The sequence below is a fragment of the Lissotriton helveticus genome, chromosome 1_1 (assembly GCF_964261635.1).
Source record: "Lissotriton helveticus chromosome 1_1, aLisHel1.1, whole genome shotgun sequence".
Classification (NCBI taxonomy): Eukaryota; Metazoa; Chordata; class Amphibia; order Caudata; family Salamandridae; genus Lissotriton; species Lissotriton helveticus.
In genome coordinates, this window is record NC_136057.1 from 25,780,775 (window position 1) to 25,807,025 (window position 26,251).

General features: G+C 46.9%; 1 protein-coding gene across 8 annotated transcripts in view; it reads right to left on the reverse strand.

Moving 5' to 3' along the window:
• LOC144816669 (equilibrative nucleobase transporter 1-like) overlaps positions 1-26,251 on the reverse strand; it is a 475,323-nt gene that overhangs the window by 155,861 nt on the left and 293,211 nt on the right. For all 8 annotated transcript variants that reach the window (XR_013606932.1, XM_078674312.1, XM_078674302.1 and 5 more), the window contains one exon: positions 15,901-16,037. Coding sequence is in view for 7 of the 8 variants with exons in the window: in XM_078674312.1 (XP_078530438.1) it covers positions 15,901-16,037 (137 nt within the window). In the remaining variant the exon portion in view is untranslated. The remainder of the gene's footprint in view (positions 1-15,900; positions 16,038-26,251) is intronic.

Sequence of the window (26,251 nt, forward strand, 5' to 3'; positions counted from 1 at the left end):
TATCCCTTAAAGGACAACACTGCCTTATCCACAGCTAAAGCCCTTGTGAAAGAGTTTTTCCCTAGGTTTGCAATGTCGAAAATGGTCTGGAGTGACAATGGGAGTGAATTTGTGGGTCGAGTGATGAAGAAAGTATGCGAAGGGCTAGGCATCCAGCAGAAGTTCCACGCTGCAAATCACCCCCAATCAGCTGGACTAGTAGAATGCTACAATGGCACATTAAAATTGAAATTGGCCAAAATCCAAGCGAGCTCTGGTCTTAAATGGCCTGACGCTCTGCCTTTAGCACTCCTATCAACCAGAATGACTGTGCACTCGCGAGTGGGGCTTAGCCCGTACGAAATCGTGTTCGGCCGCCCGGCCAACATATGGGGAGTGAAATCGAACACCCTGTACTGCTCGACTATTTGTACGAATTGACGGCTAAATTGCGTGTTTTACACCAACAGGTTCACGAGACTCTGCCTCAGGTCTCTGAAGCTCCAGGACACCCAATCAATCCTGGATGCTGGTAAAAAAAATTCTGCGAACGAAGAACGACCAGCCCCGATGGACCGGCCCTCACCTCGTCCTTCTGTCAACGAGATCGGCTGTTCGAGTGGAAGGAAAGAAGCGCTGGATCCACGGCGTACATAGCAAGAGGGTTCCTTTGCCTCTGCCGTACGACCGGTGGGTCCAGGAGGGTGTCGCTGACTCCGAGACAGAAACTGTGCCGCGATTTCTGCCTTTCAGTGATGCACGTGTGAAAGGAACAATTACTGAGAAAGAAAGTGACAATCTCTTGCAAGAAGTTGTGCCACCATCAAATCGATTGGACACTACGGAGCCTGAACTCCTTTTCCAAGATCAGACAATACCTGGAAAGAAGAAATATAATCTGAGGCTGAGAACTATGGACAAATAAAAAGATACTTTTCTTTGCTGTTTTTGAAAGTGCAGCTCTCTCATCTGAGAAACTTTATTTTTGTTTTTCGAACCACCATCCGGGTTCCTCTGTAGGGTCGCGGTTGCCCAAATTCTTTGGGGTGCAGCTGAAGACGTTAGGTCGACAGTTCTGGTTGGTCTAAGGGAGTTGCCCTGGACTGACAGAAGCATTCCTTAGCATAGAACACCCTACCATCGCGAGCAGCATTTTAGAGAGGATGGAGTTTTTCGAGATGGAGAGACCTGCCAAACAAATGAACTTTGAGACTACAATTTGCAGAATGATGAGAAAAACATTTTTTGATACTATGCATTTTTATGTTGTTCAGTGTTATGATGTTTTTAGTAGGATATGTTTTACTCTCTTTTCGAGTGACATTTACACCCACTTCATCGCCCATACCTCCTCCTACCACTATTTCCTCACATTCTTTTCAACCTCTTCCTGGACATGAATCCGCTAGGAGATTAGAGTTTATTAATAACTCCTTCGTTCAGCTTTTGCACCAACTAGTAATGAACACGACTAACTGTTGGGTGTGCGGTCTTATGCCTCACACAACGGATAAAGGTATCCCTTATCTGGTCCTGCCTTTCAGCCACAATGGTTCCGTGTGGGCATACCGAACAATGTTCATCTACGCACATGAGACCTACCCCCTACGTTCAGTGGAAGATAATCCTAAGAATAGTGCTCTAGTGAAGGGTATAGTAGACATGATTAAAGAAGATATCTACTATGAGACTATCCCGAGAGATGAGACACTAGTATATATAGGATGGAACGTGACCGGATATGGAGTTACTCTGAGTGAGAAACAGCAAGCTAAGAGATCTTCCCCGATTTGGATTGTACCCCATCAGGGTCACTTATGTCTGCAAGGTATTGGCACGAATCCCAGAGCTCAGTTAGTAAAGAGTATCTGCACTGAGACATATGTCTTTGCGTCTCAGACTTCCCCTCCGTTCTTAGCAGCTAAGGGTACCTATTTCATCTGCCATGATAGAGCCTATACATGGTTGCCCCCTGACTTTTCGGGCACATGCTTTGTTTCGTTCCTGTTGCCTCCCACCTACACAGCAGCGGCAGATTACCATAAGACAAGGATAGTTAGAGGTGTCTTCAGTGAAGAAGACACTGCAGAACAAGAATTTGGAGACTTCGTGAGGGGTTTTCTGCCGTTCTGGGGACCCATGGTTAACAGCAGGAACATAAGGCAATTGACAAGGGTGGTTGAATCCACCGTGGTTGAAACTGCTGGTGCCCTTAGTAACTTGACTGCTGAGCTACAGTCGGATCGTCTTATGACCCTTCAGAACAGGGTCGCGTTAGACGTCATACTTGCAGACCGAGGTGGGGTATGTAGAGTGATCCAATCGAGTTGCTGTGTTTTCATCCCAGATAACGCTCCAACAGTGTACCAGGCCATCTCCAAACTGCATAAGATTTCCGAATCTATTCATGTAGACAAAGGAGATTGGTAGTTAATGGGATGGTTCTGGGAACTGGCATCCGGCTGGGGATGGAAAATTCTGATGGTCATTGGGATGGTCTTAGCAGTCCTTTTTCTGTTCTGTCTGTGCGTACAGTGTGCTCCTGCTATATGTGGCCTCTGTGCTACATCATGTGTAAGGAAGCCTGTATCGAGGGACGAGCTAAGTAATAGGATGATGCTACAACAACATCTCAATGACTTTATGAATATAGACCTGGACTCAGATTAGCATGAGTATAGGTTATTGCCTATCTAAGGGCAAAAGGAGGGTCTGTGGTACTGAACATTTTGGACCCTTGTTATAAACATCGTCATATCATGACGATTTTGATAGCAACAGACCGAAAATGGCCAGTATACTATGTACAAGCATTTTCGTCATGTTCGAGTGATGATTTCACCCTGAAATCGCCATTTTCGTCCTGAACCCTTGGGTTCCATTTTGTGTACGGCAGCAATTTTGTGAGTTGCCCTCACATAGGCCAATGATTAAAGCCAAACATGATTCTGGAGGACACGTACACCACTGCTGACTTCTCTGCGACCTGGGCAAGCTGATTCCACTGCCCAGGGCAGAACCTGTTTGGGCAGTTCCTCTCCCAGTGGCTGGTCGAGATAGCATCAAGGCACAACATGCCATAAACCTTTCCTCGCACACAAACCACGCCTAATCTTGCACACACCTGTCCCTGTTTCCTACTTTATGGCTTGTTTTACGAGGAGGAGGTGCCCGTTTTATTAGGGGTCCGTCGATATCTGATGAGAATACTGGGCCTTGCCGGGTAATTGATTGTGGGCTGAACAAACTGAAATGTGGGATTGTGATCATGACTCTGCTTTTTCTTTGTAGTGAAAATATGTGAATGGTCCAACTGTAAAAATAGGAATGTTTGCCCGAAGCATAATATTTTGTATAAAAAGAGAAGGCTGGCTTTGTAAAATTGAGCAGTCTCCTGAGAATATACACTGTGTTGTACTTCTAGGATACCTGTTACTTGGTTGCAGCCAATAAATTCGATCTTTGACTTCATCTAGAAGACTCTGTGTTTCTGTAGTCTGGAACAGGAAGAACCCGAAGTCTTTGGGTGTTGTCCCTGGCACCGCTGGGTTACCGGATCAGTACCGGTTCTGAAAAACCCAGTACTTCAACTGCTGTGCTTTTGTTACAGGGGGCTGATCTTGCAGCACTGCTGCAAGACTGGCCCCCAGTAACAAAAGAACGCCTCCCATCGGTCCAAAAGCGCCCCCACCCTTCCAGTCCACCGGGAAAATGCGCAGTGCTCACTACGGCCAGTACAGCTTTGGCCTGTAGGCAGGGTGTCGGAAATGTCGTCTCAGTGTGGACCTTGGTCAGAAGGCAGAGGTGGTGCCAAAGAGTTGTGCTTTTTTTGTGAGTGGTTTGTAGTGGTGAGTGGTCTTCGGGATTCATGTCACCTTGTCCCTGTGGCAGTTCTTTGGCGTCGATGTCGATCTCGAGCTCCGAGTCAGAGTCCTGCGCGGAGAAGGCTTCTTCCTCTTCTGCGGCTGATGCCTCAATGTCATCTTGACCGGAATATTCACCGTAGATGTCCGGTGTGTCTTCGATGCTTTGACGCTGCATCTCTCGACGTCGAGCCAGATGATTGGAAAGAGTTTTCTTTGATCAAAATCATCTGCAAGTGTCGCAGTCTTCTTCCTTGTGCCCCGGGGACAAGCACAAGTTACACACCCTGTGTGGATACTTCACGTGGCATTGATGGCCGAATTTGAACGGTCTCCGATCCATCGATGACCATGCGCACTATCCCCAAAAGGAGGAGTCACCTTACCTCGTGACTACGAAAGACTTCTTTGAAGAAAAAAAACTTGCAAACATCCGGACCCAACACTAGATGGGAGGAGTATGCAAAGCATGCATATCTACAGCTCCCATGCTTCTAACACATAGTTCTGCATCATAGGCATTATTCCAAATGCATATGTATGTAATATTTAGACTAGTACGGGAGCAGGCAAACCTTTGCAAATTCCATTCAACCTGGAGAATGCCTGGAGTGATTGATTGTGCTGTGATTAGTTACTCTCAAGTGTAGCAGGTTTAGCAAAGCACGCCAATATGTAAGTATATGGAACATTCAATGCTGGAGATAGAGCACTTAATCTGTGGTAAATAAATAAATAATACCCTATTTTTGACTAGACATATATCATAACAGATAGCTCAATAAATAAGAGTCAAGATTCGAGGTAGTGGGAGTTTTTGCAGGTTTAATACAGCATAAGGACAGGAACAGGACAACCTGCATAGGAATAGGATGACAGGGCCCAGCAGCTGCTGGGGCTGGGTCTGGGATGAGCGCGCTGGCTTTTAATAACAATACATGAGCATATATACATAACGCAAACACATAGCATTACATTGCAGTAGGCGTAGCAGTGGGTGGAGCAGAAGGCGTGACGCGTAGCAGTCGCGAAAGATAAGGGTGAGAAGGAGGTGTAACAGGGCGTATACATAGACATGTGATGCAAACGTAACAGAATATGTCATAAATGGGCGGAAACATAGGAGGGGGCTACCTAAGGAGCCGGGACCTCTAACCTGGTGGTGCGCGCAAACTGGCAATGACGTGTTACGAGGAGAAGCTGGGGGCTATGAACTCTGTGCTAGGAGCAGAGACTAAAGTCTGGAGGGTCGGAGCGACATGTACCTAAACCCTATCTAGTATCTGATGTTTAGGGAACATGTTGATATAAACTAGAAGTCATGAGGGGAAAAGCTAACTGACTCTAAGACTGGAGCATGCATTTATTCTACATATAGTGCGTGATGAAGAATATTAAATGACCATTAAATACAGTATTTCTCTTAACATGGAGCCGCATAGGCTAGACAATGACGGAAACTATTGATGTAGTTCAGTAGCTTAGGAATGCAGAGAAGGAGGACTAAACTGATAACTGGAATCATAACATAGTCTTGGCAGACTCAGAGGCAGAGCCAAGCTGCACCGGGCACTGCGAGGCAGGAAGTAAGTGGAAGGTCGAGGATACAGGTGGGGGCTGGATCGCTCCTCAGCAAGGCTTCAGGAGACAGGAGCTGAATCTGGTGTCCAGGCCCTTTTGAGGCCTAGAAACGGGGACTTTATAATGAAATAACGTGCACACTGAGAAACGTGGCAACGTAGCTTTACATAGGCCTGATATTCGTAGTATTCACGAGGACTGGAAACTGGCATACTAGAGGAGGACACAACTGTAATTGCGTCTTGAATCGGACATGGGGAATAACATACGCATATTGGTCATGCACGCATAACATATGATGGATGACACGTAGAGATACAGGACATGGCAAAATTTACTTTTCCACATTCCCTCCTTGTCACTACGTTTCCATCAGGAAACATCAATATTCATGATACCATCTATCATTTCATACAGTACCATTTGTTCATCTCGAATTGTCTTGGAACGGGATTTAGAACGGGGCTTGGGACTAGGAATACAAGAGGTAGCACACATGCCGCAAATCGCAGGGCCACATTGTATACAGAGGCAGCAGCTGAATATGATCGCTACTGCGATACCTAGAAAGGACAGGACTTTCCATCCCCAGACGGAAATTATATTCCAGAACCAACCGGACCATGTCCAGGTGCCTGGATCCTGGTGTAATAGATGGGCAATTTTATGAAGTCTGGTTATAGCTGAATAAACAGACGGCGCGTTATTTGGAATGAAAATGCAACAACTGGATCCGATGACTCTACAGGCCCCGCCCCTATCGGCCAGTATGACGTCAAGGACGAGACGATTCTGGAGCACAACAATTCTCATAAAGGATTGCTCTTCGGTTAAGTTACCTAGAGCGGAGGCAGTCTCATCTACTACAGCTTCAAGGGTTCTTGTTAACCTACGGATTAGCTTACTGTTTACAACTGTACCTAAATAAGGGAACACACCTTTATCAATATCAATGAATTGCTCTGCAGCAGTTTCAGTATAATCGACAATCGGGAGGTTTCTCTTGTGTCTAGTATGTACTAGGAAGGAATTCCTATGGTAGTCAGGTGGGGCTAGGAAAACAGGTGGCAGTAGGAAGGCAATGTAACAGGTTCCCTCCCAATCGAGGGGCAGACGAACATATGCAGTTTGACCACAAACAAAATAAGAATGACGTGAAGCTTTAAAAATAGATTTCCCACTGTCACTATACTGGATAATAGTAGTACAATCACTATGTCCTACGTGTACAGAACCATAATTACGGACACATAATTCGCCTTTGACTGGTAATACTGAAATAGCAGGTGAGTCTGGAGTAGTATCAGACTGAACATTCAGGACCATGAAATTCGAAGAATAGTTACCTAAATTATACACTTCATTTTCTAGATCTAAACCTGTTCTGTGGGGGAAACCTTGCTTGTCTGGGAAACATGGGCTGTTATGAAAAGACATATCTGTTAAGGATGACGTTAACGTGGACCATGCTCCACACGAACCATTATGTGAAAAAGGATAAGGAAAAAGTGGCAGAACTCCCTTTGACGTCTGGAAAGGGGGCAGTCGACCACACACCCAACAATTAGTGGCATTGCTGGTTTGATGTGAATAATGCAACATGCGGATAAATGTATTGTTACGCATAGCGAGGCGGTATGAATATTCGTGAGGAGGCAGATCACTAAACGTGTGCTCTACTGTAACATTAGAAGGCTTATTTACATGAGGAACTGGAAAACACAGGAAAAATGCGTAACTAGTGCAGGAAATCAAAAGGCTGAGAAATAATATGAAACTTAGAAAAACGATACATCGGATTGAGTTTTGACTGACTCTCTCACTATGGGGGTCTATTTTATACATGTCAGAAACAGTCTAACCGTTTCACCTAGGGGAGGACTTAGACAATCAAACTGGCTGACTTATTTTACTAGACCTTAATTTCTGTTTATACTCCTGTTGCGGAGTTTTCTCTAACAGGGGAGGGGTTGTGTCAATGTCATTTGCGGGACAGTCCTTAGAAACAATGTTTTGACAAGTCTTGATATCCTGGGAAATGTTCTTGGAGACCGGTTTCAATCCGTAGAATTTCTTGACGTGCGAAAGGTGCACCCAGCCGCGGCGTCCTTCCAATTTCACAGCTGTACGGGTGGTGAGGAGGACCTGACGGGGCTCCTTCCAACGTGGCTCCAGCGGACTTGATCTGTCGAAGTTACGTACGAGCACCATCGAACCTGGAACGATTTCATGCGGTGCCACCTCGGTATTGTCTGGAAATGTGGCGGCAACCTGTGAACGACATGAGTTGAGGGCAGACATCAAGGAAGCTAGGTAATCTGTCAGCATATTACATGAAACATCAGTAATACTTCGGGGTCTAGGAGTACCCCACATGTTAGGGGGGCGGCCGAATACGACCTCATACGGGGACAGACCTGATCTGGAATGTGCGACCATGCGCATATAAAACAAAGCGACTGGCAGAGCTACTAGCCAGTCCACACCCTTATCTTTACATATTTTGGCAATTCGAATTTTCAGAGTCTGATTATGTCTCTCGACTAGACCGGCTGCTTCAGGATGGCGTACACAATGAAACTTCCACTGGTACCCTAACAACAGGGAAACGTGCTTCATCAACTCAGATGAGAATGGCTGACCGTTATCAGAATATACGACTCTAGGGAGTCCATATCGAGGGAAAAACTCACGAACCAACTGCTTGGCAGTGGTCGCGGCTGTGTAATCTGGGACTGGATATGCTTCTGTCCATCTGGACAAAGCGCATACAACTACAAGAACATACTTGAAACCTCGACATCGCTCCATCTGAATATAATCCATCTGGAGGACCTCAAAAGGGTGGTCAGGAGGCTGGAAACCACCTTGTTCCACCGGGACACTTTTACCTGGATTAAACTGACAACATATCATACAGGTACGGACTTTCTGCTTGGCTGCAGCTCGTAAATGCTTGTTGAACCAAATGTTCTGGATACTGTCTAACATAGCTTTTTCTCCTAAATGTGCTGGACTATGTGCGGTATTAATGATGACTTGAACCATAGAGTCGGGGAGAAACCATGTGGTCCTACCCTTCGTCACCCATCCTTGATCTGTCTGGACCCCTCCTTGTTCAGACCACTTCTTGGTTTCATCGGGAGTAGCATGTAACTGGATATCTATGACATCTTGAGTAGGGTCCTTAACTGTCATACATGTAGTCAGATCTGGAGTGTGTGTCATGTTAACTGGACTGTCTAGAGTCTGTGCTGTAAACTTGGCTGTGCGATCTGCTAGATCATTACCTTGAGAAATAATGTCAGTGACTTTCGTATGTGCTTTGCATTTCATGATAGCGATAGATGTCGGTAAATGTATTGCATCTAACAGAGCTTGGATAAGGAGACCATGCTGAATCTTGGTTCCATGAGAGGTCATGAAACCTCTCTCCTGCCAGAGCACTCCAAAGTCGTGTACAACTCCAAATGCGTAACGTGAATCTGTGTAAACATTAACTTTCAGGTTCTTGGCGTGTATACAGGCTTGTGTCAGAGCAACTAGCTCTGCTGCTTGAGCGGACAGGGTATCAATACGGTGTGTTTCAATAACTTCGGTGTCAGTAGTCACTGCATACGCGGCGACTAGTTCTCCTGTACTAGTTCTCATACATGAACCATCCACATAAAGTGTCAGGTCAGGATCTGGTAACGGAATGTCTGTCAGGTCTTGTCTTGGCTTTGTCGTAATGTTGACTACTTCCACACAGTCGTGTGCGGCAGGATTTGAACTAACTGATGGTAACAGTGTAGCAGGATTCAGGATGTTGCAGCGTCTAATATCTATGTGTGGCTGGAACAGTGTCAATTCATAACCTGTTAAACGTGCAATTGTCAAGTGCTGTGTTTGTGTTCGGTTTAAAAGAACTTCCACGGAGTGTGGGACTTGTACTGTCAAGGAGTGTCCTAAGACTATGGAATCACTTTGTCTGATAGCTAGTGCTGTGGCTGCAACTGACTTGAGGCACGCAGGCAGAGCCTGGGCGACTGGATCTAGTGTGCTCGAAAAATAAGCACAGGGCTTGTATTGTCCTGCTTGATCTTGTGTAAGAACAGATAATGCTGTACCTTCACGTTCAGTAACGAAAAGTGTAAAAGGCTTACTGTAGTTCGGTGTAGCTAGAACTGGAGCTTGGCATAGGGCTTTCTTTAACTCGTTGAAACTAAGTGTATGTTCAGATGTCCAAGGGAGGACAGTCGATACGGCTGCCTCCTGTGTCGTTAACTGTATCAGTTGCTTGGCTAGAAATGCATACTGGGGAATCCATTGTCTACAATAAGAAGTAAGGCCGATAAAGGCACGTACCTCCTTCTGGGTCCTGGGCTGAGGAAGACTTGCTATTAACTGGATACGGTCAGGTGTCAACTGCCTACCCCTCTTGGACAGTAAGTGGCCTAAGTAGATCACTTGCTGGACACAGAATTGAAGCTTCGAAGGGGACACCTTGTGCCCCATCTCGGCTAGGAAATACAGAACCGTCAGTGACGCTCGCTCGCAGTCACGTTCAGAACGGGCTGTGATCAGTAGATCATCGACATACTGGAGCAGGGCAGTGTCAGTTGGCATGCGAATATTATCTAGTTGTCTCTTAAGTGCTTGACTGTAAATACTAGGGCTTTCTGTGAAACCTTGAGGAGCTCGTGTAAACATATAGCTCCTTCCATTTAAACAAAATCCGAAAAGAAACTGGCTGTCTGGATGGATGGGAACACTAAAAAATGCGTTCTTGAGGTCTATGACAGTGAAGAACGTGGCTTCGGAATCAATAGCAGTTAACAGGGAAGAGATATCTGGGACAACTGGGTACTGCGGAATAATACATTTATTAAGTTCCCGTAAATCAATCACTAATCGATATACTGGGGGTGCATTTGGATCAGTACGTTTCATGACTGGAATGATCGGAGAGTTACATACATTGGAGTCAGTTTCTACAACTACTCCTTGAGCCATGAGCTCGTCTATAATTTTGGATAAGGCTGCTACAGCCTCAGGTGGCAATCTATACTGCCTGATTCGTGGTAACACTACACCTGGTTTGAGAGTCACACGATGGGGTGTGATTTGCATGTAACCTACATCAGTTGGACCTTGCGCCCATAAATGCTGCGGAACTTTAGACAGCCTAGAATCAAAATCTCGTAATACATAGTGACCCTTAAAGTCACGTAGGAACAATCGTATTCCCTCTGGGGAACAACATATAACTGCACCTAACTCTTTCAGTGTTTTAATGCCTAATAGATTTTCTGGACATGACTTAGTAAGTAACAGATCAGTAGTGCGGGACAATGGACCTACTTCTAGAGTGACTGGCTTTGAAATCTCATTAACGATAGGCTTTCCTGAAAATCCAAGGGAAACATTTCTTGAGCCTGAGAGCGGAGCCCCTGGAACTTCGGCATGACTAATTGTGGTCCTACTTGCCCCTGTATCAATCAAAAACTTTCTGTCTTTCCCTAATACTTGACTGTGAACATAGGGACCTTCTTGATCTACAGGTATCTCGATGAGAGGCAAGCCTACCTCCCTCTCTAGGCTGTTTCATGAATATGGCTGGTACTCTGGATACTCAGACTGTGCATACTGGTACATCTGCGATGTAACATGCTGTGTTGCAGCAATAGGCTGCGGTACTGTAACTGTCTGTTGTGCATTCTGTGGCTGAGGAATCTGTGAAACTTGTTCCTGTCTAGGCGGACGTGGTCTTTCTTTAGTCTTACCAGTAGCTATGTTGTGTTTCAGAACTGCACACTCATTTATAAAATGACCTGGCTGTTTACAATAATTGCAGTTCCCTTTAACGGGAGCTGCAGGATGACTGACTTGATTCGGACCCCTCTTCTGACTGTCTTGAGGAACAGATTGTGCAACTAGTACTTTCATTTTCGTGTCTTTCATACGTTTTCTCTCGTGTTCTTGCTCTTCCCTGATTCTATTCTGGTGGTACTGGAGCATCTGGAGCATCTGGGACGGAGTATTTGCTTGCCAGGTACTTTCGACTTTCAGAACTCGGTTTTTAATTGGTGGACTTGAATTCTCGACTAATTTGGTAACGAAAAGGTGAGGGTATGACTCACTACTTGTCTTGAGACCACTGTTGATACTAAAGCACTTTTCAAACCTAGAATAAAAATCACTAATATCTTCATCTTGTTTCTGTTTACAGGCTGAGATTGCATCCCAGTCTTCTTTTCTCGTTGTTAATAATCTGGGTAAAACTTGAATTAATAATTCTGGTAATTCTTTACATTTCTCTCCAAGACCAGTACCTGGTACACGTATCTTATCTTCTGCTTCTAGGACTGCCCAATCTATCTTTTTCTCTCCCACCTCCCATTCTTTTTCCTTTAGCTTTTCATACACCCCTGCGGGCAGCAGAACCTTTAACATTTTAATGATATCTGGGTAAGTGTATTCTCCCATACGGAGCATGTCTTTTAATTCTCTATGGAACCCTGCTGGATCTTTGTCATGACAGGGAATTAATTTCTTCATTTCGAGGAGTTCCATCTTTGTGATTGGAGTGTATACAAACACTCGCTGCATTTCGCCACCCGCTCCTCTGACTGGGTGGACTTCTCGTAACGGATTCTGTCTGTCTATGTAGAATGATTTACTTTCTGGGGGTGAGACATGAACAAAATGCGGGTTTAAGAATGTTCTATATTTGTGGCGCTGTTCTAGAATGACACTAATTAAATCGGTACCTAGGCCTCTCCATTTGTACTGGAGTAACTCGTTCAAGATATCATGTAACGGGCCTGGATCAGAATGTTGACCCTCATACAGAGTAATGAGGTGCTGAATCATATACATACCCACCAGTCGCTGCTCGGCTGGGGGCATTTTCAGAAACATTTGTGCCACTATTTCGTCTGGAAAAGTGGTAGAATCAGTAATCCATCTGACTGCTGATCGGACTAGTTCCTGTTCATGCATAGTACTTAACTCACTATAACCGATTCGTGATTTCAGAATGTGATCGGTAGCTTGAAATACTTGTTCTAGGGAACCTTGTTCTGGTGCTGAATGATGGAAAGTAGACTTGTGTTCTAGACGTAAATGGCGATCTGGAAATCTAGATTTTCCTACATACGCTATTCTGGCGGTATTCTCGTCGTCTTCCTCTTCAGGATCAGAGGTACTTTCTTTCTCGCTTACTTGTGCTGCTTTACGCTGTTCGTGTATCTTTATTATCTCTCTACGGATTTTCTTGTACATACTTTCCATGGCACCAATGGTATTGTGCTTTCCTTCGGCTATATTATCACTCCACTTTGTCAGAGTTTTCATTTCTTCCGGGTCTTTAGACGGGTAATCCTGTTCTCTTATTAGACAGTTAATTAAGAACTTTAATATCATGCGCTGAATCTCGGCTTTCCTTTGAGACATGGCATCACTAATACTTTGTGGGTCATCCCCTGTACGGATGAAACGATATATCCTGTCTAGATCTTCTTTCATATTCGGCAGGGTGACTAGATACTCGGTCACTCTCCTTACGCGTACGGAATATAAAACCATATTAAACTCGCCTGGAACTGGGTCATAGACACATTCGCCAAGGGTTTGCCTGATCTCTGCAACAGACTTATTACTTTTAGGAGTACGCTGTGATGCTTGAGCATGTAATTCGAGTGCTGATAAACGCTTGTATGGCGGCGGGGTTTGAGGAAGACCTCCTCCTGCGGCCCCTAAACTAGAATCATCAACTGATGCTTTTCGTCCTGGCAGGGTCGGTAATTGTAACGTGGGCTGGACTTGTATGGCGGGCTGACCCGGGGGGGCTGTTAAGGGCACCCCGGTGTCTGGAGGAGCAGGAATTACCTGATTTACAGGGACTGGCGGAGCGCGAACAGGATTTGCATATTCGGGGACTGTGTCGTCCAGATAGGACGAAATAAAAATATCAGCTGCGGTCGGTTTGTGACGTAGCTTGGTCGGAACTAATGGTGGCGGGAAATTACTGGATGCCTCTGGGGTCGCTTTTGGCAAGCCCTCAGCAAGAAGAGGATACATACCCTTAATGAGGGCATTCCTCTGTCTGTCTGATTGCTCAGTTCTAACTCGTTCACCTATCTCGATTAATTCTCTTTCTTGGGCTCGTTCTTGGGATTCTCTACTTAGTTCTGTCTTTCTGATTTCTTTTTCGGTTCTTTTATGAGCTTCTTTGCGCCATAACTCGATGGCATCTTTCTGTGACTGTCTGGCTTTCTTTTTCCATAATGCTTCTTCTACTCGCATGATGCATTCGGCATCCCATGTACCCGATACGGGCCATCTATACTTTTCTTCTAACTGTTTGGTATACTCTACCCATAAATCTAGATACAATATGGCGCTTATGCCATGCTTCTGATACATAAAGTGACCTGGACTGTCCCTGGGCGGGACGGGAACTGCTGCTTCCAGCAGACCCTTTCTAGTTTTTAACTGACGTAATTTTGAGAAGAGCGGCATGACTGGACTATAATCTGGACATAATACAATACACAATGAAAACACGAAATCACGTCGCACTCATACCACAACATTAAAATACATGAAGAACATTATGAATAACAGTTCGAACAGAATACCACCTGAAAATACTTGAAATTTCTCGAGAACAGAACTGACTAGAACAGAAACTAGATGCACTGCTGAAACAGTACGAAACTTACCGGTCTCTTAAAGAGACACGTCAGGACCCGCATCCACCGAAGTGGACACTTCGTTTGTGGGACTGTGTACCACCAACCCACAGACCAGAGTCAATTAAATTGACCCTGTCTAGATACCACCCCAGTAACGGTACTCACCGGGCAGCAAGAACGGAAGGCCTCGGACTGGACTGGACTGCTACGACGACGAACTTCGGACTTCGGACTTCAGTTACGGGTGGACCTCCGGATACCTCGGACCTTGGACTCTTGGCTTGGGCTCTGGTCGGGACTCGCCGCGTTCCTCCACCGTCTCGTCTGGATGCTGGACCGCCTCCTCCGTCTCCTCCGTGGGCTTGAGGGATACTTGAGCAGAAATATCTGCCACTGCGCAGAAGAGTTCCGTCACGACTGCAGAGGGTCAGGGGGTCGGCGTGGCTTCACCGACGCGTGGGGAAAGGGCAAGTCCCTATTCGGGCGCCATTATGTGGTAAATAAATAAATAATACCCTATTTTTGACTAGACATATATCATAACAGATAGCTCAATAAATAAGAGTCAAGATTCGAGGTAGTGGGAGTTTTTGCAGGTTTAATACAGCATAAGGACAGGAACAGGACAACCTGCATAGGAATAGGATGACAGGGCCCAGCAGCTGCTGGGGCTGGGTCTGGGATGAGCGCGCTGGCTTTTAATAACAATACATGAGCATATATACATAACGCAAACACATAGCATTACATTGCAGTAGGCGTAGCAGTGGGTGGAGCAGAAGGCGTGACGCGTAGCAGTCGCGAAAGATAAGGGTGAGAAGGAGGTGTAACAGGGCGTATACATAGACATGTGATGCAAACGTAACAGAATATGTCATAAATGGGCGGAAACATAGGAGGGGGCTACCTAAGGAGCCGGGACCTCTAACCTGGTGGTGCGCGCAAACTGGCAATGACGTGTTACGAGGAGAAGCTGGGGGCTATGAACTCTGTGCTAGGAGCAGAGACTAAAGTCTGGAGGGTCGGAGCGACATGTACCTAAACCCTATCTAGTATCTGATGTTTAGGGAACATGTTGATATAAACTAGAAGTCATGAGGGGAAAAGCTAACTGACTCTAAGACTGGAGCATGCATTTATTCTACATATAGTGCGTGATGAAGAATATTAAATGACCATTAAATACAGTATTTCTCTTAACATGGAGCCGCATAGGCTAGACAATGACGGAAACTATTGATGTAGTTCAGTAGCTTAGGAATGCAGAGAAGGAGGACTAAACTGATAACTGGAATCATAACATAGTCTTGGCAGACTCAGAGGCAGAGCCAAGCTGCACCGGGCACTGCGAGGCAGGAAGTAAGTGGAAGGTCGAGGATACAGGTGGGGGCTGGATCGCTCCTCAGCAAGGCTTCAGGAGACAGGAGCTGAATCTGGTGTCCAGGCCCTTTTGAGGCCTAGAAACGGGGACTTTATAATGAAATAACGTGCACACTGAGAAACGTGGCAACGTAGCTTTACATAGGCCTGATATTCGTAGTATTCACGAGGACTGGAAACTGGCATACTAGAGGAGGACACAACTGTAATTGCGTCTTGAATCGGACATGGGGAATAACATACGCATATTGGTCATGCACGCATAACATATGATGGATGACACGTAGAGACACAGAACATGGCAAAATTTACTTTTCCACAAATCGATAAAGCTGCGAAGAGAAGAAGTTAAAAGCAGGATAGACTGAAGTAAACCTACAAAGGTCTGAGAATGGAACCACGAAGGGAACAATCACCTCTGTCCACCATGGATTCCGGTCCTTGGTCAACCTCATTCATGTTCGCATCGGTGCCACGTCTACGCCGGACGTCATCTTGGGATTCAGCAGTTGCTGCACTCAGGCTGCACGAAGCAGACTTCCGACAAGTGATACTGCACGTATAAGAGACATACATGTTAGGAGCTTAGACACATATCAACCAAAGCAACCCTCCGCACCTAGAGACAATTTGCATGCTATGTTCAGACTTGGACCACCCTAAAGGGAAATCAGGCAGTCCCCCGATATGCAAATGTTTTTTTTTTTTTTTATTGAGCAGAACATAGTTAAGGTACAATTCATGAATGAGAAATTTAGGCAATGGAAATGAATACAAGGTTTTAAGAAAGTTTCTTCTTCTATTAGAGTAACGCATGAGTAAAACATGATCAAAACCAGGCTAAAAGGGGGAGAGGTTTGGAATACTTAAAACTCGAAAGCAGTCATTATTGTGATACTAGTTACAAAAAATATTAATTGATTTTCAACTACAAGCAATGTGCAACATCCGCAAACTCTGATCATCATAAAGTGCAAGTGCAATGCAGTGCAATCCAACCTGGAATAAAGTGCTTTTGCTGAGAATTTTGCTTGTTAATTGAGTCTAGCAACTTAGATTTCCAATTTTGGAGTATTAGGGATTGAGCGACTGTACAGGAAATAAACACAAATGTTTCCTCGCTCTCATGGAGAGTACCTCTATCTTTAGATATGCCAAAGAGGGCTAATTCGGCAGAAGGTATTAGTGTTTTCCCTATAGCCTCCTCAATGTCTAAGAGTATGGCCTCCCAAAAAGATTTCAGTTGGGGACAAGAAAAAAAAGTATGGAGCCAGCCCCCCTGGCTGACGGCCTGTCATCTAAAGCATTTGTTCTCGACCTCTGGGAACCTTTTCCTGAGTGCTTCCGGAGTCCAGTACACCAGCCAGCGGGACAAGAAGGCCATCTCTTAAAGTTAGCAGCACGCAATGATTTATAGCCTAACAAACTCATAATTTCCCATTCCTTATGTGTTAAATTACATAGTGTTTGACTAAGTATTTTCTCAAGATGGCTATCCATCGTGTCTAATTGCCCAGCACAGTGGAGCCTCTTGTACCAATTTCCTATGCCGCTAGTTTTAGCCTCATAGAGAAGTGTTACCAGCTCACCCATTGTGGGGAGAAGTCTGCCAATAGTTCTTCTCAGGAAGTGAACAATTTGTAGATATTCAAAAAGCGTTGGTCGCACGGGAGTGGTTATTCTAGCCAGCACTTCTTGCCACAAAATATTTCTGTTCGGAACAAAGAAGTGTTTTATCTCTCGAAATCCCAAATTCTCCCAGTTTAATATTCGGCGATTACTAATTTGGAGGCCCAGACAGAAGCACTCTCGTAAGCTTAAAAACTGGGAAGCTGAGGAACTAAGATTTTTTTTAAAAAAGGACTAATCTGGATAGATGTTGTAGGAGAGTAGGGTCTGCAATCCTATGATCACCCAGATTTTTTGCTTTTTGCTGCACTGGTTTACGACTTTCCCTGGCTGTGGGCCTGCTAATCAGACACACAGCCTAGCTGTTCTCTCTATCCAAATTGTACTCAGGTACTGAATTGGCACTGGGCCCTCTCCAAGTCCCTGTACCCAGGGCTGAGGTGCACCCAGAAGTCTCCCAGGGGCTGAAGCATGTATTGTGCCACCCCTGGATTGACTAACTAAAACTGACACAACTGGCTGCACGACAGCTGGGGCAAGGTGGTGTACTCACCCTTTGCTTTAGATATAGTATACCTATATCTAACCCTAAAATGGACACACAGATCTCCTATCAGTCACTCCTATGGCAGGCCTTAACAATCCTGAAGGCAGAGTGCTTGGAATCGTGTGAGATGGTGCTCTGGCATGAGCTGAGCCTGTCTGCGGCTTTCGGGATCTACCCCTTAGCCGTTTCCATGATATCGCATACCATATACTCTTAAGTGCATTATAATCCTCGCGGTTAAATGCCAACTCTGGTATCGCTTTATCAAAACATGTCGAGTAAGGTGTCATACGAATTGGAATACTAACCCCTCGCCAATTCTGGCGACGGGGTTAGCATTCCACCCTTCTAGAGGGACACGACATGCATGTAACCTATAACCCGGTTAAAAGTCAGACAGAGCCTTAGCATCCACAAAATGGATGCTGCCACCGAGACACAAGTCTGCCCTCCTGCTGCTGGGAGTCCTCCCAGAGCAGGAGATAAGGACAAAGGGTTTCCTGCCAGGGGCGGTGCCAACACCGTCCCAGACAGGGTTTTGTGTATTGTAGGTAGGCAGGGCTTCAGAGGAAGGTGACTGCACGTGGCACCCCGGTGCTCACTGTGCATAGGCTGGCTTAAACCAGTTCCAGGGACACTCCAGACCCTGTGCTGGGGAAAAGCCCGCCAAGGAAGTGGGTGTAACCACCCCCCTCCTGGTCCCACCCCTAGGGCAGGACTTAGTCGCGTGCCAGCCCCCTTTTTCAAGATAAAGGTAGAGACTGGCCCCCTTCCAAAACAGATCATCTTTGGAATCAAGATACCACTTTCCACGAAAGGACTTCACGATTTCTTCCTCAAGATTCTCCCTTGTGGCTAAGGAGTAGTCACCCTGCATCCGCAGGCACCATCTAAGAACACTGCGGTCTGCTGCACGTCCTTCCTCCGGAATCCGACTGCCCAGCTCGACGAGACCCGGCTTCCCTGGCACCTCTGACCTCTACCCACCTCTACAGCACAGCTGAGGACCGTGGGTGCGACGAGACCTCGAGGGACCGGCCATCGCCAAGACTGCACGACTTCTGCACAGCAAGCCCACCGAGTAAATTCCTGGTGAGTGCTTTGGGGTCCGAGAAGCCCCCACCCTGAGCAGCTCCAGCACCGAAGAGCAGCCCCCCAGCATCTCCACGATCGGCGTGGGGCCCTTCTGCTTTCAGCTGCTCACCGCGTTGTTTGGCTACTAGCCCGCTGGCTTGTGGCCTTCCGAACGACGCCCGACGACAACACTGCTGCTAGTCTGGTTGCTCCAGACTGGCCCTTGCTTCCCTCCATCGGAGAAGTACCCTGGACCCTCCTGGTCCGGCTAAGACGCCATTTTAGGTCCACCGCGTGGGCCTTGCATTTGCCAAGACTTGTTGCCCAATCCTGGGTCCAGCGACGTCGACAGCAAGAACCTTCGTGGGACAGCTCGCACCTCCATCCTGGTCGCTGATAACGCCTCCTGGTCCGAGAGACTGCAGAGCCCAGCAGCGCCCACTCACCTGACTGCGGTGACTTCGCCCGGTGCCATCCTGGTGCCCACTTAATCACTGGCTAGTGATTCAAGAACTTGGTCCCCTCTGCTTTCAGGTTTCCTTCTTCCTTGATCCAGGCTTGGATCCATCGAACTTTCCTTCACTGGTCGCCTGCCAGCAACTTCCTTCTTCCAGGCTCCTGGTCCGGCAACGAGATTCCCGACGTCTTTTCAGACCTATGCAGCTGCAGCCCCTGGGCTAGGTAACTTCGGCACTTCGGTGTCCCAGCATAGCCTCACTATCCTAGGGTCAGGATCCACTGTCGTTTTCTTCCTACCAGGTCGGGTTCGCCCGTGAACACTAACTTTGTGAATTCTAGCTTCCATAGACTTTGTCCCGCATCCCGCGTGAGAGTGCACACTCTGCACCCGAGTCCCCTAGGTCTCCTAGAAGTAATCTAACGATTCCCTAGTCAAGTCCTAGCGATTCCAAAGCCTATTAGTACAGTTACTTACCTGCTAGTAATTCGCATTCCACTTTTAGAATATATGGTTTTTCGTGCCCCTCGGGCATTTGTGTATAACGTGCTAACTTAAGTATTTTCATAAGAGTTTTGTTGTGTGCTTAGCACCCTGTCCTCATAAAGAGTACAGGGTTGTTGTGATTCGAATAAATACATTGTTTATTTTCATAACACTTGTGTGGTGTCCTTTCACTGGGTGTTCAAGGGGTAATGTGATGGTGAAACAGCTGGCTTAACACGCCCTCTAGAGTCTTAGCCTTAGACTGCTCGTATCCATGCTACTAGGATAGCTGGTCTATAAGGTTGACTTACAACCAATCATCAATAAGGGTTGTTTGGACTGATACATAGTGATCACTAGAATAGTGAACACTGCATATCAGGCCAACTTCTCACATTGGTGAGCAGCGGTTGGGATTTGAGCTTGCTGTTGTTTTACCACACATGCCCTAAGAATATCTTGTGAAAGATCACATAAGTACTAAAGGTACATATAACTTAGCTTAGAATACTCTGAGTTCTACTGAACCAGCTGTTGTAGCTCCTAGGGCCTAGCACACCCTAAACTACAACTCTAGCAAGGGATCAGTAGGCAAACATATAGTGTAGGTAAGTGCACCACTTACACCTCACTAGAAAAGCATGTCGACCCAGGGAGACTCTACTGAGACTCCCCTGGTCAGTGTTGACCCTCCACAGGTCACTTCAAGATATGCAGCTCTCAGCTTCCAGGAGATGAGACAGATCTGTGTCTCCAGGAAACTGAAGCAGGGGTCTAACCCCACCATTCCCTTTCTGATAGGTCTCTTAGAGACATATGATGCCAGAAAGATTTCTCAGTTACATGAGAATATGCCAGCCTTAGAGGGAACCTCTGGAGATCCAGACCTCCCCAACACTGCTACTGCAGTTGAGGAGGAGGAGGGTCAGGAGGAACTCTCTGGGGATGAGGTAGACAAAGGTCTTGAGGTAGTCAGAAGGCTAACCAGGGCCAACTTAGACTTACTTGGGCTAGGATCTGGGGGACCCCCAGTACTAACCCGAAGTGGGCCTAACCTTGGAGTTAGGAGAGATAGATCTCTTTCTAGGGACTCCAATAGATCTCTGCACTCTAATGCCTCTTCTCAGGGGAGAGGAAATCCTCCACAGAGGAGATTTGCTTCCCCTCAGAAAAGGGAGCATGAAGCTAGGATGAGACAAGCTGAACTAAGGATTGAAAGGGAAGAACTTGCCCTGGCCAAAGAGAAGCTTGCCTTTGCTAGAGAGCAGCAGATGAGTGGGCTAGCTCCCACTGGTGGCAGCAATCTCCCAAGAGATAGAGAGAAGGGTTTAGATACTAAACACCTGACTAAAATAGTGCCCCCCTTTAAGCAAGGGGATGATATCCAGAAATGGATGGCTGCTCTGGAGAGGGCCTGCACTGTGCAGTGCATTCCCCAGAGTCAGTGGGCAGCTATACTGTGGCTCTCCTTTGATGGTAAAGGTAGAGATAAGCTCCTCACTACAAGAGTAGAGGATGCTAACAATTACCAGGTCCTGAAGAATACACTGGTTGATGGGTTTGGTTTAACCACTGAGCAGTACAGGTTGCTGTTCAGAGACACCCAGAAAACTCAGTCTCAGGACTGGTCTGACTTTGTGGATTGTGCCACTAAGGCTTTGGAGGGCTGGTTGCTGGGTAGCAAGGTTACAGATTACACAGGATTGTATAATCTAATGATGAGAGAACAAATTTTAAACAATTGTCAGAACCAGTTGTTGCACCAGCACCTTGTTGATTCAGATCTGACCTCTCCCCAAGAATTGGGAAAGAAGGCAGACAAATGGGTCAGGACAAGGATCAAGCAGAACCAGAACCAGAACCAGGGTGGTCAGAAGAAAGCAGACCAGAAGGGTAATGTTAAGAATGAGCAAAATGACCAGAAGTCTTCACCAGGTCCCCAACAAACCAAAGAGGGTGGGGGTCAGGCTTCCCAGAAGAAGAAGACTCAAGAAGGCCAGTCAAAAAGGTGGTGCCAGTACTGTAAAAGTAAATCTCACTGGTTTAGTGAGTGCACCAAAAGAGGAGGACAAACTCCTGCCACTACAGCCCCTAAGGCAACTGCACCCCCTAGTACAGTCAGTAGTGGTAGTGTACCTCCCAAGGCATTAGTTGGGTTAACCTTGGGTACTGAGGGGTCTGACAACTTAGTTGGCACACTCACTCAGGCTGTCCTTGTCTGTACAGGGGATATGGATATGTCCCCTGAAATAAGTCCCAATACTTTGGGCAAATACAGGCAGACACCTTTAATAAATGGCAAAATGGCTCAGGCCTATAGGGACACTTGTGCCAGTGTCACCATGGTGACACCTAACTTTGTGGACCCTGGACAGATCATGCCAGGTACTGATTTCCTGGTGACCAATGCCAGCAATGTCACTACTAGTCATAGTGTGGCGATTGTGGCTTTCTCCTGGGGTGGAGTGAAGGGACAAAAGAAAGTTGTAGTCAGTTCAGACCTCCCAGTTGATTGTTTGTTGGGCAATGATTTGGAGTCATCACAATGGTCAGAAGTGGAGCAGAGGACTCACATGGAGATGTTAGGCTTGCCAGCACATGTGCTTGCTGTGACTAGGTCACAGGCCAGAAGATGCCCCACTGAACAGGTGCTGGATCCTGAAATTATGGACCAGACACCTTCCAAGAAGAAGAGCAGTAAGGGTAAGGCTTTGCCTTCCCCCTTGCCCCAGGTTGAGGATCAAGTCTCTGAGGAGGCTGATCTAGAAGAGCTGAGGGAAACTGAGCCTAAAGAGCTTGAACTTGATCAAGTTGAGTTTCTGGGCTCAGGGGGACCCTCCAGAGCAGACCTGGGGAAGGAACAGTTGAGCTGCCCTTCCCTTGAACCCCTCAGACAGCAGGCTGCTGCTGAGGCTGCAGGGAATGCCACAGGTGCCCACAAGGTATACTGGGAAGATGGACTCCTGTACTCTGAGTCAAGAGACCCCAAGCCTGGTGCAACCAGGAGGCTGGTCATCCCCTTGTCTGAGAGGTTTCCTTCTCACCTTGGCCCATGAAATTCCCCTTGCAGGTCATTTAGGTCAGACAAAGACTTGGGACAGGCTTGTCTCACACTTTCACTGGCCCCATATGAATGAGAATACCAAGGAGTTTTGTCGCTCCTGTGTCACTTGCCAAGCCAGTGGTAAGTCAGGTGGCACAACAAAGGCCCCCCTCATACCACTACCTGTGGTGGGGGTTCCCTTTGAAAGAGTGGGGATTGACATTGTTGGTCCAATGGAACCCCAGACAGCATCAGGGCACAAGTTTATACTGGTGGTGGTGGATCATGCCACCAGGTATCCTGAGGCTATTCCCCTTAGGACCACTACAGCACCTGTTGTGGCAAGAGACCTAGTTGGAGTGTTCTCCAGAGTGGGTTTCCCTAAGGAGGTCGTTTCTGACAGAGGTACAAACTTCATGTCAGGATATCTGACTGCCATGTGGAAGGAGTGTGGTGTGAACTACAAGTTCACCACACCCTATCATCCACAATGCAATGGGCTTGTTGAGAGATTCAACAGGACCCTGAAAGGGATGATTCATGGACTACCTGAAACTCTTAGGAGAAGATGGGATGTCCTGATCCCCTGCCTCTTGTTTGCTTACAGAGAGGTCCCACAGAAGGGGGTTGGCTACAGCCCTTTTGAGCTTCTGTATGGGCATCCTGTAAGAGGACCCCTGTGTTTGGTGAAGGAAGGATGGGAGAGACCTCTCAAAAAGCCTGCAACCAACATAGTGGACTATGTACTTGGTCTCCGCTCCAGGATGGCTGAGTATATGGAAAAGGCATCTAAAAACCTTGAGGCCAGCCAAGAACTTCAGAAAGCTTGGCATGACCAAAAGGCTGTTCTGACTGTGTACCAGCCAGGACAGAAGGTGTGGGTGCTGGAGCCAGTGGCTCCAGCAGCTCTGAAAGACAAATGGTCTGGGCCCCACACCATCATTGAGCAAAAGGGAGAGGTTACCTACTTGGTGGACCTTGGAACTCCCAGGAGCCCTCTCAGAGTGCTCCATGTTAACAGGCTCAAGGCATATGTTGACAGGAAGGACATGAGCTTGCTCATGGCCACAGATGAGGGACAGGAGGAAGAGAGTGACCCTCTCCCAGACCTGCTCACTCAGAATCCTGATGATGGATCAGTTGATGGTGTTGTCTTTTGTGGCAGCCTCACTGAACATCAGCAACAGGATTGCAGGCAAGTTCTGCAATCCTTCAGACATATGTTCTCTCTGACACCCAGCCAAACTGATTGGTGTACCCATGATGTTGACACTGGAGACAGTCTGCCTGTCACGAGTAAAATCTACAGACAGCCTGATCATGTTAGAGACTGCATCAAAACTGAAGTGCAGAAAATGTTGGAACTGGGAGTCATTGAGCCCTCAGATAGCCCTTGGGCTAGCCCAGTAGTTCTAGTGCCAAAGCCTCACACCCAGGGTGGTAAGAGAGAGATGAGGTTTTGCGTAGACTACAGAGGCCTCAATGCAGTCACTAAGACTGATGCCCACCCAATACCAAGAGCAGATGAACTTATAGATAGATTGGCTTCTGCCAACTTCTTAAGTACATTTGATTTGACAGCTGGGTATTGGCAAATCAGGTTAGCTGAGGAAGCCAAACCCAAGACAGCATTTTCTACCCCTGGAGGGCATTATCAATTTGTGGTAATGCCCTTTGGATTGAAAAATGCGCCTGCCACCTTCCAAAGGTTGGTGAATCAAGTCCTCACTGGGCTGGATGACTTCTGTGCAGCATATCTGGACGATATTGCTGTCTTTAGCTCCACCTGGGAGGATCACCTGGTCCACCTGAGGAAAGTGTTAGAGGCTCTGCAAAAGGCAGGCCTCACTATCAAGGCCACAAAGTGCCAGATAGGGCAGACACAGGTTGTATACCTGGGCCACCTTGTAGGTGGAGGCCAGGTTCAGCCACTGGAGAGTAAGATACAGGCCATCAAGGACTGGACTCCTCCAATCACCCAGACTCAGGTTCGAGCTTTCTTGGGCCTGACTGGTTACTACAGAAAGTTTGTCAGAAATTATGGGTCCATAGTGACCCCCCTTAATGACCTGACAAGCAAAAAGATTGCCAAAGAAAGTTCAGTGGACAGCAAGCTGTCAGAAAGCATTCAATGACCTAAAACAGGCCATGTGCACAGCACCTATCCTCAAGAGTCCAGATTACTCCAAGCCATTCATTGTCCAAACAGATGCTTCTGAGTTGGGTGTGGGAGCTGTTCTGTCTCAACTGAATTTTGATGGTAATGATCAGCCTATTGCTTTCATTAGTAGAAGGTTGACACCCAGAGAGAAAAATTGGTCAGCTATTGAGAGGGAGGCCTTTGCTGTGGTCTGGGCCCTGAAGAAGCTGAGGGCCTACTTGTTTGGCACTCACTTCACCATTCAGACAGACCATAAGCCCCTCTTGTGGCTAAATCAGATGAAGGGTGAAAACCCCAAACTGCTTAGGTGGTCCATTTCCCTACAGGGGATGGATTTTACAGTGGAGCATAGACCTGGTACTGATCACAGCAATGCTGATGGGCTCTCCAGGTATTTCCACTTAGAGCAAGAAGACTCACCTGGTCAAGGTTAGTTTATTGTCCCAAAGTTTGGGGGGGGTCATGTAGGAGAGTAGGGTCTGCAATCCTATGATCACCCAGATTTTTTGCTTTTTGCTGCACTGGTTTACGACTTTCCCTGGCTGTGGGCCTGCTAATCAGACCCACAGCCTAGCTGTTGTCTCTATCCAAATTGTACTCAGGTACTGAATTGGCACTGGGCCCTCTCCAAGTCCCTGTACCCAGGGCTGAGGTGCACCCAGAAGTCTCCCAGGGGCTGAAGCATGTATTGTGCCACCCCTGGATTGACTAACTAAAACTGACACAACTGGCTGCACAACAGCTGGGGCAAGGTGGTGTACTCACCCTTTGCTTTAGATATAGTATACCTATATCTAACCCTAAAATGGACACACAGATCTCCTATCAGTCACTCCTATGGCAGGCCTTAACAATCCTGAAGGCAGAGTGCTTGGAATCGTGTGAGATGGTGCTCTGGCATGAGCTGAGCCTGTCTGCGGCTTTCGGGATCTACCCCTTAGCCGTTTCCATGATATCGCATACCATATACTCTTAAGTGCATTATAATCCTCGCGGTTAAATGCCAACTCTGGTATCGCTTTATCAAAACATGTCGAGTAAGGTGTCATACGAATTGGAATACTAACCCCTCGCCAATTCTGGCGACGGGGTTAGCATTCCACCCTTCTAGAGGGACACGACATGCATGTAACCTATAACCCGGTTAAAAGTCAGACAGAGCCTTAGCATCCACAAAATGGATGCTGCCACCGAGACACAAGTCTGCCCTCCTGCTGCTGGGAGTCCTCCCAGAGCAGGAGATAAGGACAAAGGGTTTCCTGCCAGGGGCGGTGCCAGCACCGTCCCAGACAGGGTTTTGTGTATTGTAGGTAGGCAGGGCTTCAGAGGAAGGTGACTGCACGTGGCACCCCGGTGCTCACTGTGCATAG